Genomic DNA, 16,036 nt, shown 5'->3' with positions numbered 1-16,036 from the left:
GTGCTCAAAAGGTTCAACATGGAGTTGTGTAAAGCCGGTTGTTCCTATTCCGAAAGGGGACAAGTTCACTAAGCAAAGAATGTCCTAAGAACGACTTGGAAAGAGGAGCAATGAAGAACATCCCTTATGCAAGTGTAGTAGGGAGTTTGATGTATGCTCAGGTTTGCACTCGACCTGACATAGCTTTCGTAGTCAATGTTCTTGGGAGATATTTATCTGATCCTGGCCTTGATCATTGGGTTGCAGCCAAGAAAGTTTTGAGATATTTGCAAAGAACGAAGAGTTTTATGCTTGTGTATAAGCATGTTGACAATCTTCGAGTTGTTGGTTATCTCGCATTCAGCATTTTGGTGGTTGTGTAGATGATTTAAAGTCAACTTCTGGCTATATTTTCACCTTGGCAGGTGCTGCTATTTCTTGGAAGAGTGTCAAACAGACTTTGATCACATCATCTACTATGTATGCTGAGTTTGTTGCATGTTATGGGGCATCTTTGCAAGCTTTGTGGCTGAAGAATTTTATTTCGGAGATACGAGTGGTTGATTCTATTTCCACACCTATGCTAATCTATTGTGATAATGATGCTGCTGTTTTCTTTTCAAAGAATAACAAGATTAGTAGTGCTTCTAAACATATGGAAATAAAGTATCTCACTGTCAGAGACTTGGTCAAGAAAGGAGACATTGTCATTGAAAATTGCAAGACCGAGTCGATGTTAGCTGATCCTCTAACCAAAGGGTTAAGTGCCGTGCTGTTTAATAAACATGTTGTTAATATGGGCATTTTAGAATCTTTTGATCTTTTGGGTTAGTGGGAGTTTTGTTGTTTTTTTTGTTTGTTTTTAGAAATTATTATTTATAATTTTCTGAATAAAGTTATGAACTACATTTTATGTTTCAATATTTTTATTATTGAATGGATATGTTTTCAATTATGTTTTGTAATATTCTCGAGAATGATTGAATTGAAAGCATGTGGTTCATATTGTTGTGATCATTGTCTTTTAAATTTATTTGCTTATTGACAATGATATGTTGTTGGCTTAATTATTTAAGCAAGTTTAGTGACACTTACTTATTTTAAGTGGTGTATGTTTAATTTCACTGGCTTATTTATTAAGCATCACGGTATCAGTGAAATTGAGGACTGATAAGGATATTATGTTATTTTAAATTGATCACATGTTGAACATAATTCCTTACCACACTACTAGACTTATTGTCCATGTCGATTTAATACTTTGGTATTTGTGATTATGAATGTCTTTTGTTGAGCTAAAAACAATATGACTGTCATAGTTCATTATCAAAGGTTAAATTGGACCGGTATGTTGAGATGCTATCAGAGAACTATCATTTTTTAAAGTGCCACAAATGTTTTCCTGTTGTTCAACCCATGAGTCGTTTTCAAATAAAATTATTTTGATATATAATATATATGTATTAAAATCAATGTAGCCCAAGTGGGAGAATGTTAGACTTTTATTTGGGCTTACATTAAATTTTATTGGTTTTTATTAAAACTTGGGTTGATTGGATAGTTCTTTGCTGTGTTAGCCCATGTTGTTGGTGATCAGTTGTTAATGGGCTTAGCATCTGTGAGTAAAGTCTAGGTGAAGCAGAAGTGTGGGCTTTTCTAGTTGACTGAAGCCTTTGATGAGCAGGCCCAACCCAACTAGGGTTTTGTAGCTAAGTCCCCTCCCTAACTCTATAAATACATATTGTCTCATCACAATTGTATACCTTTTGATAATCAGAGAAAATAAACTGCTTCTGATTTAGAGATCTAGGGAGGAAGACTTAGTTGATAGTATTGCACTATCAAATTGGAGTAACTGCTGTGGATCAAACAGAGATAATTGCTATGGATCAATCAGGTACACATACCTAATTATTATATCTTACTATTGTGTTCTATGTTATATACAAATAGATCTTGGGTTAATTGTTAATTTATTTAACAGGGGTCACAAAGAAGTGGTCCATCAATATGATAGTGTTTCAAGATTCAAGGGCGTGGCAGCTTTTGAGATTTGGGTCATGTTTTTGTTGTGTTTTTATTTTATTTTGTTGTTTCTTTGTTTTTTTTATGTTTTCGATAAGAGTCTCATTGTTATGGACTTAGTTTGTCCACCTCTTTGTGTGGAGTGTCGATCATCTATCTTTGATAGTATGGTGTTAGTTTCTTTATCACAATTGGTTCATGTCACTGATTTAGTTATCCATTCATGTGAGTAAGGTTGAATCCAAGAAGCTTTTATGCAACATGATTGAGGGTGCGTATATTGCACCGTTAAGAATATTGCATGTATGGTATTTGAGCCTTTGGGTATTTAAGGTTTAACCTTCTCATCAATGAAATTGTTATCATTTTTCTTAAAAAAAGTTTTTTTTTTTGTAAAAATATATAAGTAAAGGGCTCAATTTTATTGGGTTGCACTAAATTACTAATCCAAATCCAAAGAGAATGGGCCCAAAGAATGAGCTAAGATCGTGGCAGGTAGGGCTGAACATCGAGTGGGTTGACCGAATTTTGGGTTCACGGATTTCAAGCTTACGGATTTGCGGGGTTGAGTTGGCAGAGTCAACGGGTTGACCCGATCAACTCAGTCAACTCTTGGTCAACGTTTTTTATCACCCAAATTTTTTATAAAAAAAAAAAAAAAAAAAAAAACATTTGAAATCCAAAGTAGAAATGCAAATCAATAATCCAAAATTAAACAAATCATTCGTGAAACTTACGATCATCATAAAAATCATGAATGATGAACATGAATGAACAAGATAATAAAAACTAAAATTGTCAGACTAAATTTTTTTACTAAATTATTATTAATTGTGAACAGGATAAACATACTCACAATTTTTTTTTTTGGATTAATTTAATCACAACAAATGTATTCTTCAATTGATATGTATTCATTTCACTTGTTTCCATGTAAATTAATCATAAAAAATTTAGATAAAATGATGGAAGTTGTGGAGTATCCATATAAGAAAGTTATCGACAACTAGTTACAATAATTAATAATTCCCACCAAATGGTTGGAACCTTTTGTACATAAATGTGAGCATTGGCATGAGGTCTTGTGATCTTTCTGACCATTTGTGGACTTCTTCATCACCATCTGGGAGGGCCACTCATTTGCCTTTATTATTATTATTTTTTTATATAAAAATTATATTTTTATATAAACATATATTGTCTAAAAACTATTTATATTGTAATTTGTAATCACAAAATATCTAATATAATAAAATATTTATTATTTTTTTTTGGCTGAAATGTTTATTTTATGACTTGTTTCAATATATACTAACAAAAAAAATTCACTTAGAAAGAAAACACAATTAAAACTTTCATAAATTTTTATAACAACATATTATTAACTTATCAAAATCCTCACCGATATTTGTTTTTTTTTTTAATTTAAAAACTAAATTATTAATTTTTTTTCTTTTTTAAAAAACACATAATTTTAATGTTAAAATAACATTTTCAAATTGTCAAAATTTCAGAATGAAACACCATTTAAAATAGTACTGTAATTATATCATAAAACAACTAGTTGTTTTGGTAACATAGGTTTTAAGCCCAAATTGTAATAGTGGGCCTGTAATAGTAGTGGCCCAATAATTGAAGGATAAATTTACTAGGGTTTGCTAGTAGTGGCCAATAATTGATAATACCATTAAACAGAAAACAAATGATTTTTCCAAAATACTGAATTTTGGGTAAAAGTTTACAATTTTGCTGTTATACGAAAAATTTTATAAAAAAAATGTCTTTTTATAAAATAGTTGTAAAACAATAAAACAGAACAATTAAAACAACAGTGGAACAACTAAAAAATAACCGTGGAGTAACCGTAAAAATTTAACACAATACATAGTATAAAACATACAGTATTTTTGAAAAAAATTCCTCCCCATAGTAAATAAGTAAAAAAGTTAGAAATTTCAGTATGTGGTATAAAAATTAAAAAAAAAATGGCCTGGTTCGCAAGCAGGTACATGTCCAACCTGAGCCCCCACATTAGCAAAAATTAGACCTGAATTTGCTTGAAAGAGTTGACCGGGTTGGAGCCGACCCGCTCGCAAGGAACAGGATTTCCCAAACAAATGGGTTGGCTGGGTGAGGTCCGAGTCAAATCTAACTAAAATGTTCAATCCTAGTGACAGGCATGACTCGTAGGTAGATGTAGCGTAAAAATGAGTGATCGAATATTAGTTATAAAATAGTGCCCCAACCTCCTATTATAAACATTTTAGTCAATTTCTGTGTTAGAAAATATATACTAAAATATTTTATTTTAATTTTTTTTATAGAGGTGTTCTTTATACTTACAACATCATTTTTATAAATTTTTAGAAAAATTTGAATAGTTTAGAGTGTCGAAAATAAGTTTGAATTTTTTTTAAATGTGTGTGATAAATTAAAATATCAAGATTTTTATTTTTAATATTGTAAACTATTCGAAAAATTTTAAAAATTTATAAAAATTATATAATAACTATAATTAGAGGTGTTCATTGGACCACATTTAATGTTTTTAGGCCTATTCAGATCTGATCCAATTATATATTAGATATTAGATTTTACCATTTGATGTGATCCAATTAATTTCAGTCATCCAGTCGATTGGATGTTGGATTGGATCGATTCTATCCGTTGAATATATTTGATATATATTTATTGGTTTAATTTAGGTTTATTCAATATTTTAAACCTAACATTTTTATATATATATTTTACGTATAACAATATATAATCTAATTACTTATTTAAACTAAATGAAAATACTAATTAGTTCGATTAGTTGTGGATGTAATTTTTGAGCACCCCATTCAACATCAAATCCGATCCAATTAGATATTCAAAAATAACATTCAATCTGATCTGATCACAATTAAATATCAAATGTTTAACTATCGATTGTAATTGCATCAGTAAATTATTATTAGATTAGATCAATTTATATACACCCCTAACTATAATGAATAGCGTTAAAACAATTTAATTTTTTTTATTAGATATGATTTCGAGCTTAAAAATTGTAATATTTGATTATGATTAACACTATTATTTATATTATTCCATTTTTAAAAAAAATGGAGATTTATTAAAGAAATGTCCAATCAGATCTCTTTTATTATTATTTTACGTATATATTTCATTTTTCATATAAGACACTGCACTTTAGCAGAGCACGCAATCCAACCCTTCCACGAAGCTACGGCGGAGACTCAGAACGTCACCGCCAAGATCGCCATCGCCTTCGTCTCTCTTATTCTCTCCCTCCCACCTTTCCGGGTATCTTCGATCTCCCTCTCTAAAAATCTTTCTGTTCTACCTATCAGAATGAGCTTTCTAGGGTTTTAGTGTTCTGAATCAATTTTTAGATTTTGGCGTCATTTACATGCTGTTTTCTTCCTTTGCTCTTTAATCGATTCAGTTTTGGTGCTAATGTATCTTATTTCATTTAGGATTTGTTTTTCATTTTTAGCATCGCATTTCTAGTTAACTGTACTAAACTCGATGCTTTCTAGTTATTTTTCTGTATTTTCTGTATACAAGCTATGTTTATGCTTGTGCATGTCCTTCCTGTGTGTATCTAACCTATTTTCGATATTGTTGATGCAATTATTTAAAAACTGCTGAGTTAAACAAAGATAATATATATCAAATCAAATCGGGTGGATTTGATGTATTTTAAATTTGAACTTGAGATTATAATCCTTTTATAAACAAGTAGCTTCTGTAAATTTATTGGTGGCTATTTTTAGTGTCAAGAATTACATGTAACCCGGTCTTACCAAAGACTTAATTGATCACTCATTTTGTAGAAATTTCAAATTTCATGGATTTGAGTAACTGCCCATTAGTTCTGGACATCCATTGCCATAAAATTCCACTTGATTCTTCTATCTTTATTTTAATTTCCCCATTTCTAGTCTCTATTATCCCTTTTTTCCAAAATGCAGGTTTGGTTTTTGTTTACTTTTGTAATTTTTTTTCCGAAGAATTGTATATATCTATGCATTATGCATAAATTGTCTGTGATTCTCACTTCTCACTTGGTTTCATTGTATACTTGTTTTTGTTTTAAAGTGATCTGCAAAATATGTATCACTGTTCTTGTTGGTAATTTGAGTTAAGCTCATCAGCTCCCAAGACTTTTAATTAGCTCATTTTAGGTGCTAAAACCTCTTATTGTCTTATAGTTTCAATTTTGATAAAACTAAGCTTCACAAATTGTTCGAAATGTCGGGTGCACTGAGATCAAATCTGATCTCATTTCTTTGTATTTTTCACATTATTAACAGTTTGTATAAAATGTTAGCATATTTTGTGTTGTAAATCCTTAATGATTCTGTTTTGTTACATTTATACCACAAATTTTCTTGGAGTATGTAATTTTATCATTCTTCTATGGCCATACATACCTAATTTGTAACTCTCGACTTGTTTGGTCTGCTGCACCACTTGATTGGTCTATGCATAAAATAAAAATAAAAATTGTCTGAAATTATATTTCAAATCTTAATTTCTTCATATCTAGTCTGGTAGCTGACTCTCTTTTCTTGCGAATAGAAATCTAGTTGGAACAGAAATAATATAAGATTCTTCATCCTATTTTGTATACATTTAGAAAAGAACCCTTGACATTCTTTTTCTTATAAGAAATTTCATTGTGCATTGATATGCGATTCATTGTGTTTTGATGAAAATGATGAAGGAAAACGAGAGAGAAAAGGAGAGGAAGAGGGAGAGGGAGGGGAGATGTTTGTTAGGAGAAATGGTAAAGAGAAAAAGAATAAAATGAAGGAAGAAGAAATATTGCAAAGAAGAAGAAAAGGAATCATTTTTTTTATTGAATGAGAGAAAGTAGTGAATTTTAGGCTTGAGAAATCTAGCTGTGTTGATTATAAGCAACTAGCAAATTGTAATTCTTGATCGTAAATCAAATGATAGGCTCTCATAGTTTTTTGAGGACAAGCATAGAAAAATTAAATAAAGTTTTATAGCAATAGTTGTTGCATTCATTGTGTTTACATGATCAATATCTTACCATATAATTGACTATCATTAACAAGAGAATTCAGTCTGGGTTTTTTCTTTGATCATTCTTTTTCTCTTATATTGTAGATGGCCAAAGCTAACAAGTTACGACGTAAGTCTGAATCAAAATGTTCCAGGGCTAGTCGACATTTATTGCCATCTGATACTTGGACAGCTTGCAAGCTAAAGAAGAAATGCCATGAAGTGTCAGGGAAGAAAGAGTGGCTTGATGCATCGTGTTCAGTATGTATGGAGTTTCCTCACAATGCTGTACTTCTTCTTTGTTCATCATATAACAAGGGCTGTCGTCCGTACATGTGTGCCACTAGTAATCGCTTTTCCAACTGTCTTGAACAATACAAGAAAGCCTACACAAAGGTAGCCGCCTCTACTACTCAACTTTCAGAACAGACGGGTGAGTCGGTCGGTAATATAGGTTCGAGTTCAGATGCAAGACAGCCCAATGAAAATGTAGAAGCACCAGAGCTTTTATGCCCACTTTGTCGAGGCCAGGTGAAAGGTTGGACAGTTGTGGAACCAGCAAGGAAGTATCTAAATGCCAAGAAGAGAAGCTGCATGCAGGACAAGTGCCCATTTGTTGGAAGTTATAAAGAGCTCAGAAAGCATGTTAAGGCGAAGCATCCTCTGGCAAGACCTCGAGCAGTGGATCCTATCCTTGAAGAGAAATGGAAGAGGCTTGAATGTGAAAGAGAGCGGAGTGATGTCATCAGCACAATTATATCATCAACACCAGGGGCAGTGGTGCTTGGTGATTATGTTCTTGAGCCAAACCAGACTAACTTTTACAGTGATTATGATTCTGAACTGGATGATTACTTGGAGGATTTTAATTTAGGTTCATTCAATTTAGGGCTGAATGGTGGTAATTTCTCACGTGGTAGATTCCACAGGGAGTTTGCCTCTATTGGTGAAGACAACTTTGGGGGGCCTCGTTCTGCATTCTCCAGTTATGGGGCTGCTTCTGGACGTGGTTTCCAGAGAGCAAGGATACTGGTTTCAAGGAGGCGCCGAAGACGCAGCGGAGGAAACAACAATCATTAAGTTGTGAATTTGTGAAATCAATTTTAATAGAAGGTAGGATTTCTGCTTCAGCTTTTCTAAAAGGGTTTATGGACTAATTTACTTTTTATTTTTTTGAAAAAAAAGGGTTTATGGACTAATTTTGGATTGTAGGAGTTGCAATTTAGAAGGGATGTTGTCTTTTCATTTAGGTATTTAGTTTTGATTTATGAACCATTCAGAGGTGATTGTCCATATACTGTGGTGTATGGAGTGGTTCTCTCTTGATCGTACATACTCAATTCTCAGTTTGCCAGCTTAAGGAGTCATCCTTTTCTAAACCCCATTTCAGACATTGTTCTTTTTACTGCACTGATTATTCATTCAACATATTTTACTTTTGGAAGTTGGATAGAGTTGATGGGGGCTTCTCATCCCTCCATTTTTCATATAGAGTTGGATAGAGCTTTCTTTCATTCTTGTATCAACCAGGCTTGTTGTTTTTGGATGAGCATGAGCAGGGGTCATGTTTCTGGTCAAAGCTTTTTTTTTTCTTTCTTTTTTTGCTTAACCTATGTATGGTGTTTAAACATGTTTTTTAATCAATCAATTTCCATGGACAGATTGTATATTTTATTTCCATTTTCTTTCGCACTATATGCTAATGCTTGAATGAATCTTTCGAGCTTAACCTTTATGTTAGAATGAATGTCTTCTTCTTCTTCTTCCTTTTTTCGTTTCTCTCTCTATAAAAACATAAAAACAGTAGCAAAAATACTTTTCTTAGCGTATCTTTAACTAGGAACTAATGATAAATTCACGTTTTATTTTTTTGGTATCCCCTGATTATAATTGGGAAATTTGACAATTTATACGTAAAAAATTGTATTTTTTAGAATGCCACATTAAAATGCATAGAAATTTAATACTCTAAAATTAATTAAATCTCAAAATACCCTCTTCATACCTTTCCTCTTTCTCTTGGCCCTCTCTCCCTCTCTCTCTAACCCTCACCAAACCCAACCAATAACTACGACCACAAAACCATACCGAACCAAACCCAAACCAAACTCACGGCCACCGCACCACCTCCGGCGAAATCCACATCGAAGATGAAACGTAGGACAAAATCAAGAAGGATATCGTGAAATTACAAAGAGAAATCGTAAAACCCAAAGCTCCAAAATCTATGAGTTTTCAACTCGCTTGTTTTCTGCAATTTTTTTTTTTAGTTTTTGACAATATCGTAAAATATCGCTAAATGTCGCGAAACAACGCTAAATGTCGCGAAACATCGCGAAATCATAAAACATGTTAAATGTCTCAAATTCACAACATCACGAAACACATTGCGAAACACATCGCTAATATCATTGCTAAATATCGTAAATCATCGCTAAACATCGCTAAACTTCATCCCTAACCTCAAATTTGTTATATTATTACAAATACATCGCTAAATATCACAAAAAATTGGTAAACCAAAAGAAAAAACGCAAAAAAACAAGAGAGGCTGTGAGAGAAGATGACGTCGAGACCTTGCGATCGGGGTTTTGGGTCGGGATTAACGTTAGAGAGTGAGAGAGAGAAGTTTTTTTGAAATGTAAGGATATTTTTGGGAGGATAAAAATATTAAAAGTATATATATACTATTTCTAATTTTGTAGTATATTAAAACAATATATTTTACATTTAAGCATAATAAACCAAATTTTTCTTATAATATGTAAGGATATTTTTGGGAGGAAAAAAATATTAAAAGTATATATAATATATACTATTTCTAATTTGGTAGTATATTAAAACAATATATTTTACATTTAAGCATAATAAACCAAATTTCTCTAACGAGTAACTGATCCAAATTCAAAAATCGGTCCAAAAAGACGAGCTAAAAGAGCCGCTTGTGATTTGGGGATAATGAGCTAAAAAGAGCTGCTATGAGCTAAAAGAACCACTTGTGATCGAGTCATGTAAGATTAGTGAGCGAAAAAAAATAGCCACCATCTTGAGGGGAATGTTAGAGAATCCCACATTGATAATATGTTAAAACTAAATACCATATATATAAGATGCATGCGCTACTCCTCTTATTACCAATTGATTTTGAGATGGAACTTCATGCATCTTATCATGCACTCACCTATTCTACTACTTGAACTGTACACTTTCACATTCTAACACAGAAACAATGTCTTACATAAATTTGACTCGGCATAACAAATAAATGGGATGAAATTGGATCTCAAACTCACCTCCTTAACAAAAATTGTATTAAAAAAGTGGGTCAGATGCACTAGACCTGTTCCCAAACACATGGCATCCAAACAAATTTTATACTGACATAAAATTTTCCATCAATCTTATTTCAATCTCTACAAAACCCTCTCAAAATTCCTCTGACTTTTCCCTGCAAAAAAGAAAGAAATAAAAAATGGGGGCAACGAGATACCTAATCACACTTGAGTAGAACTGTAGAAGTGAATTGGAAAGAGAAAATAAAAGATTTAAACAGGAAGTGGGATTTATTACAAAGGGTGAATCCGTGTGTTTGTTGCTGGCTTTCTTCTTTCTGCAAATTACAGATTTTGGTTTACATGATATGTCTACCTCTGGCACTAATCGCTGATATTGCTTTCGGGTTCTTATTCTCTGCAATCCTACCCGAACGTTCATCTGCGTAACACGGAATTCAGATTCAAGAATTCATACCAGTCTTCATACATTATAACATAAGAAACAGATCAACGAAAACAAGACATAAAATGCTATTCTACTCACCTTGTACTTTGGCTTGGAACCATTTTTAGGCCGTTGTAGCTGTTCTGAATCAGATTTTCTAAGTTGCTGCGCATAAGCAAGGAGTTGAGCCCGGCGATCAAAGCTTCGTGTTTTTGTTTTTTGTTGGTTTGGTGGAAAAATCATTTTTGATTTAGCACCAGCTCTCTTATGAGGCCATGGCCATGGTTTTTCGATGAATACTGTGATTATGACTTCGTTTGTTCTGTTGGGTACCATTGTTGTTTCCTTGACAATCCTCTGATTTTCCTCCTCATCTTTCCATTTTTTCCCCATTGATATGCTCTGTTCTTAAGAAGATTCTTCTCTTGTGGCTCTATTTGAGTGCATATTGCTTTAACAAATTGATAAACAAAGATATGAATGAGGATTTCTTGGAGATGTAACCAAATCAAAATACTTATAAGGGTCGGGAATGTATTATGTCAAGAATTTTTTTGATGCGTTTTTGCCAAAAAAGATTACTTTTAGTACATACGTTGCATGCCAAAAAAAGAAACATACAAATAGTGCTTTGATTGTCATTTATGATTTAAATTTTAAATCTTAATTCTTAAGGCCTAAACCATTCAATCTATTGATGTGGCTAGAAAAGCATGTTAATCTACGTGGGCGAAAGAGTAAAATCCTAGCACAATAAAGTAAAAATTACATCAAATATAGTATTTTTTTATTGTTTACTGTTTTGGCATAATCAAATAGTGCTTTTGGTATATGACTTTTGTGTTTTATTTACTTTTTTATGGATTTTTTTAAAGGGATAATTATATAAGGGTGCGTTTGAAAATACTGTGTAATTACTAGGTAAGGTAATTACTAGGATGGTAATTACACAATGTAGTAATTACACTATATTTTAAAATGCAAGGTGTGTTTGGATATGAGGTGGGTAATTACATAAGAATTCCTAATATCTTGTTTGGCGAAATAGTTAGTAATTACATGGAAAAATAATATTTTTTAGTAGCTAATGTTTAATATGGAAAGTTTTTAGTAATTACACAGTGTAATTACATTCAATTCTCATGGGGGGTCATGAGAATTGGAGAGTGTAATTGGAACCCCTCAATTACTTCCAATCACACAGTTACAGTGTAATTACACGGTCAGACAAACATGCCAAATTGTGTGATTACCTCCAATTACACACAAATCCAATTACATTGTGGCTTTCCAAACGCACTCAGGTACCATTTTTTTTGGGGTTGAGATGCAAAATGGCCCTAAATTTAGTAACTAAGTTAGTAAATGTCCACTTTTTAAAAAAATTAAGAAAATGGCCAAATCTAATAAATTAGCTAATAAAAATTATAAAAATACATTTATCACATATTTTTTTTAAAAAATATATATAATAATAAAATTAAGTTACATAATTTTTTTAGTATTGCATATTATTATATTGTAACAAAATAAATAAATATATTAGATCATTTAAATATATACAGCAGTATTAGATATATCGTAGGACAGAAAATTACTATACCGTAGTAATAAAATTATATACCACAAAGAAATTATAACAATGCTAAATTAATACTTAAAATATATATATATATCATGTTAACAAAATTATATACACCACCATTAAAATATGAATACACACCGAAAAATTAATTTATATATAATAAAATAAAACTAAATACCATATTAAATAAATAATATATTATAGACAACAAAAATCGCATACTATACAATAAAACGTATATATCTACAATAAAAAATAAAACAAAATAATATAATATTATTAAAAAAATTATATATATCATATTAACAAAATTATATATCACCTATATGTATACTAAAATAAAAACTAAACATGAATTATCTAAAATAAAATGATATACTATACAATAAAACTTATATACCATATAACATAAAATATATACCTTACAATAGAAATATATATAATAATAACAACAAATAAAAATAAAAATATATAGGATGCTAATAAAATTATATATCATGTCAACAAAAGTACAATAGAAAATTAAACTTAAATATTATTTAAAAAAATTATATACTGTATAACAAAATACATATATCATATACCAAAATATATATACAAAAAATAATAATAATAAAAAATATAGAATACTAATATATATATATATATGTATGTATACTATACTAATCAAATTATATACCACAATTAAAATATATATACCATGACCATTGTATATAATAAAATAAAAACTAATTAAATATTATTTAAAATAAATAATCATACAATCAAAAAAAATAAAAATAATAATTAAATATATGTAGTATGGCAATAAAATTATATGCATGCATAAAAATATTTTTATTATGCTAATAAAATTATATAACACTATTATACATATCATAATAAAAAAATAAATATCATCTAAGAATAATAATATACCATACAACAAAATAGAAATATACCGTACAACAAAATCTATATACCAACAACCCAAAACAACTCATAAAAAATTAAAAAAATTGACATAACTTTAAAATAAAAAAAAAAAGATTTTAACAAAACTAATATAGATATACCATAATATTTAAATAATTTGCTTCTAATTCTAAAAAATAAATAAAAAAAATTAATGATTTTGAAATAAAGACATTTACTAACATAATCTTATGATTTAGGGTCATTTGCTATATTTTTTTTTTAAAATGAGAACATAAACTAACATAATCCTATGATTTGGGGCCATTTACTATCATTTCTCTTTTTTTTTCGTATAAAATTAAATTTTTACATTTTGATTTTTATTTTACATTTTTACGATTTTTCATAGAAACAATACAAAAACAACAAAAAAAAAATTACATAAAAGTAACATGAAAATAATATCTAAATAACAACAAAAAATAAGATACAGATTACAAAAAAATGAACAACAAATTAACAAGAGTACAACATATAAAGACCGTATTTTCTGTAAATAAAATAAAAAAAATCGTAAAAATATTTAAAATTCTATAAAATCGTATTTTTGTAATTTTTTTTTTGTTATTTTTGTGTATTTGTGAAATAATCTCTTTTTTAAATGTCATACTTTTGTAAATAAAATCTATTTTCTATATTTTATCTTTTTGTTTTCTTTATTATTTTAAAATATATTAAAATATTAGTGTGAAAATGTACTATAGCTTCCCTTTTTGCATGAAGCTATTGATATGACCGTAGCTTCATCATCACTGTCATCCAGGGACGGAGGGACTTTAGCTCATATGTAGGCTAAAGCCCTCACTCAAATATATACCTCAAATTTTTTATATGTAGATATATACATATATTAATTCACTTTGCTCAATTTATTAAAGCCCAATTCACAAAAGCCCTCACTCAATATCTTACTCATGATTCATGAGCCTACTCTTATTCTAATCAGGCCCATTTTAAAAGTAGTCCAATACAAATAATAAAAAAAATAATAACTTTATTAAAAAATAAAATAATACTATTGACAATATTTTATTTTATTTTTGTCAATAGTATTATTTTATTTTGTTCAAGATGAAAATTTGAAAGATACATTTATCAGTTATTTTTATTAGTTTTGACTTAATATTTATTTAAGCCATCACTCAACTAAATTTCTGGCTTCGTCACTGCTGCCATCATCAATCTCTTCTTCTTGTTTCTTTTCCTATTCATCATCATTTTCATCTTTAGTGCATGTTTAGGGCTGGAAGACTTTTTTCCTTTTCATTTTCTTTTCTTTTCATTTTGTTTTATCTTCATCTTCTTCTTTATCGTTGCTCCATTAAAGTGGTTCGATTATTTTTTAAACTTTTTTTCTTTAAATTTTTTTTGTTCTGTATTTTTCGTGGTTTTTTCTTGTGCATTATTTATTTTCTCTTCTTTTTTCTTGTAATCGGTTGAAAGTGTTTGAGATTGTTGCGGTTTTGAAGTATTGATCATCATTTCATCCCTGCTTTGTTTAAGTTCATTGTAGTAAGTTGTAGTCCATTTTTTTTTTTAATTTTTTGGTTATTTAGTTCATACATTTAATTGTTGTTCTATTTTTTGTATTATTTATTTTTTATTAAGTTTTAGCAGACCGTTTAACAAAATATAAACACACAATTAAGAGACGAAATTAAAGACCGACAATCTTGAACCAAGAAACCAAATTGAGATGGCATTGAAACTGAGCCAAGAACCGCCTGCACCACCACTAGCTTATCCGTCTCAATTTCCACCCCAATCCACCCTTTGCATTTGATCCAACTCAACGCTTCTTTCACCCCGATAACCTTGGCAATCTCAGGTCCCACAGCTCCCATCCAACTACCTGAAATCCCCGAATTGATTTCTTTTTGTTGTTGTTGTTTATTAATGGAATTGGTTCTATTTTATTATATTGGCTCATGTTGCTTTAATGGAACCGGTCATTTTAGTTTTTTTCTCTATTTTGATTTGAGTATGTATCATTTTTTTTTTATTGTGTTTATCATTTTTTTTCTAATGTTCTAAGTTTGTTTTATTTTTGAACCGGTGTTGTATACCGAAATGGTACGTTTTACATTTATCAACTCGCAAGCGCACGAATCTTTATTGTAGTATGGAGATTGTGAAGAACGAGGTCGAACCCATGGGAATTGCGTGAAATCAAAGAAAATACTTATTTAATCTAAGCTAATAAAACTCTAACATAGTTCCGAAAATGGTGAGGTTTTTGGTAACAAAATAAAATAAAGTGTTTAAATGATAAAAATGACAGTAACATATATTTTCAGAAATATTTTGGGATATTATTAAGGGTTCAGAATCCACTTAAGTGTATATAAAAATATTTATGTTTATATTGATTCTCATAATTTAATCAGTAATCAAACCAATTATTTTCTAATAAAAAATAGATTTTCCTTCGCTTTAAAATTATAACTTCTAAGCATTAAATGTGAAACAATTTAATGTAAATACAAAAAATCAAAGAATATTATTTTTAATAAAATATGGAACCAAGCATAAATAATTTCTAACTATCAAAAATACTTGATATTAAAGATGAAAGAAATTATTTTAAGAAGCGAAAATCATAAGCATATATTGTACTGAGAATAAAAATAAAAATAAATACTTAATTAAATACACTAGGTTTCATCGTCCTCCTTAATAATAAGGGAACTTAGAAACCCATAAGAAAATTAACTAAGAAAGCGGTAAACT

General features: G+C 29.8%; 2 protein-coding genes across 3 annotated transcripts; one reads left to right on the top strand and one right to left on the bottom strand.

Moving 5' to 3' along the window:
* Positions 1-5,115: 5,115 nt before the first annotated feature.
* Positions 5,116-8,711, top strand: LOC115697198 (uncharacterized). 2 transcript variants are annotated; one of them, XM_030624121.2, is made up of 3 exons: positions 5,116-5,313; positions 7,150-8,157; positions 8,257-8,711. In XM_030624121.2, exons 1-2 carry the CDS (start codon positions 5,131-5,133, stop codon positions 8,122-8,124), a joined length of 1,158 nt encoding a protein of 385 aa, XP_030479981.2. In that variant the 5' UTR covers positions 5,116-5,130; the 3' UTR covers positions 8,125-8,157; positions 8,257-8,711. The 2 variants fall into 2 exon arrangements, with proteins under 2 accessions (XP_030479981.2, XP_030479973.2); XM_030624113.2 differs by having other exon boundaries at positions 7,150-8,711.
* A 1,549-nt stretch (positions 8,712-10,260) lies between these two features.
* Positions 10,261-15,290, bottom strand: LOC133032707 (uncharacterized). Its single transcript, XM_061106883.1, has 3 exons — positions 10,864-15,290; positions 10,615-10,758; positions 10,261-10,492 (listed from the first exon to the last, which is right to left on the bottom strand). The coding sequence occupies exons 1-3, from the start codon at positions 11,155-11,157 to the stop codon at positions 10,451-10,453; spliced, it is 480 nt and encodes a 159-aa protein (XP_060962866.1). The 5' UTR covers positions 11,158-15,290; the 3' UTR covers positions 10,261-10,450.
* Between the last annotated feature and the right edge of the window lie 746 nt (positions 15,291-16,036).

The sequence above is a fragment of the Cannabis sativa genome, chromosome X, assembly GCF_029168945.1.
Source record: "Cannabis sativa cultivar Pink pepper isolate KNU-18-1 chromosome X, ASM2916894v1, whole genome shotgun sequence".
Taxonomy (NCBI): Eukaryota; Viridiplantae; Streptophyta; class Magnoliopsida; order Rosales; family Cannabaceae; genus Cannabis; species Cannabis sativa.
The sequence above is the reverse complement of the archived record's forward strand: the minus strand, read 5'-3'. Positions and strand labels throughout refer to the sequence as shown.

Excerpts from the sequence above, each read along its gene's own strand:
- LOC115697198 (XM_030624121.2), top strand. The coding sequence starts at position 5,131 with ATGTCCAATCAGATCTCTTTTATTATTATTTTACGTATATATTTCATT. Across the intron at positions 5,314-7,149 it reads TCTCCCTCCCACCTTTCCGG|ATGGCCAAAGCTAACAAGTT; the intron begins GTATCTTCGATC and ends CTTATATTGTAG.
- LOC133032707 (XM_061106883.1), bottom strand. The coding sequence starts at position 11,157 with ATGGGGAAAAAATGGAAAGATGAGGAGGAAAATCAGAGGATTGTCAAG. Across the intron at positions 10,759-10,863 it reads GTTCCAAGCCAAAGTACAAG|ATGAACGTTCGGGTAGGATT; the intron begins GTGAGTAGAATA and ends CGTGTTACGCAG. Across the intron at positions 10,493-10,614 it reads AACACACGGATTCACCCTTT|GGAAAAGTCAGAGGAATTTT; the intron begins GTAATAAATCCC and ends TCTTTTTTGCAG.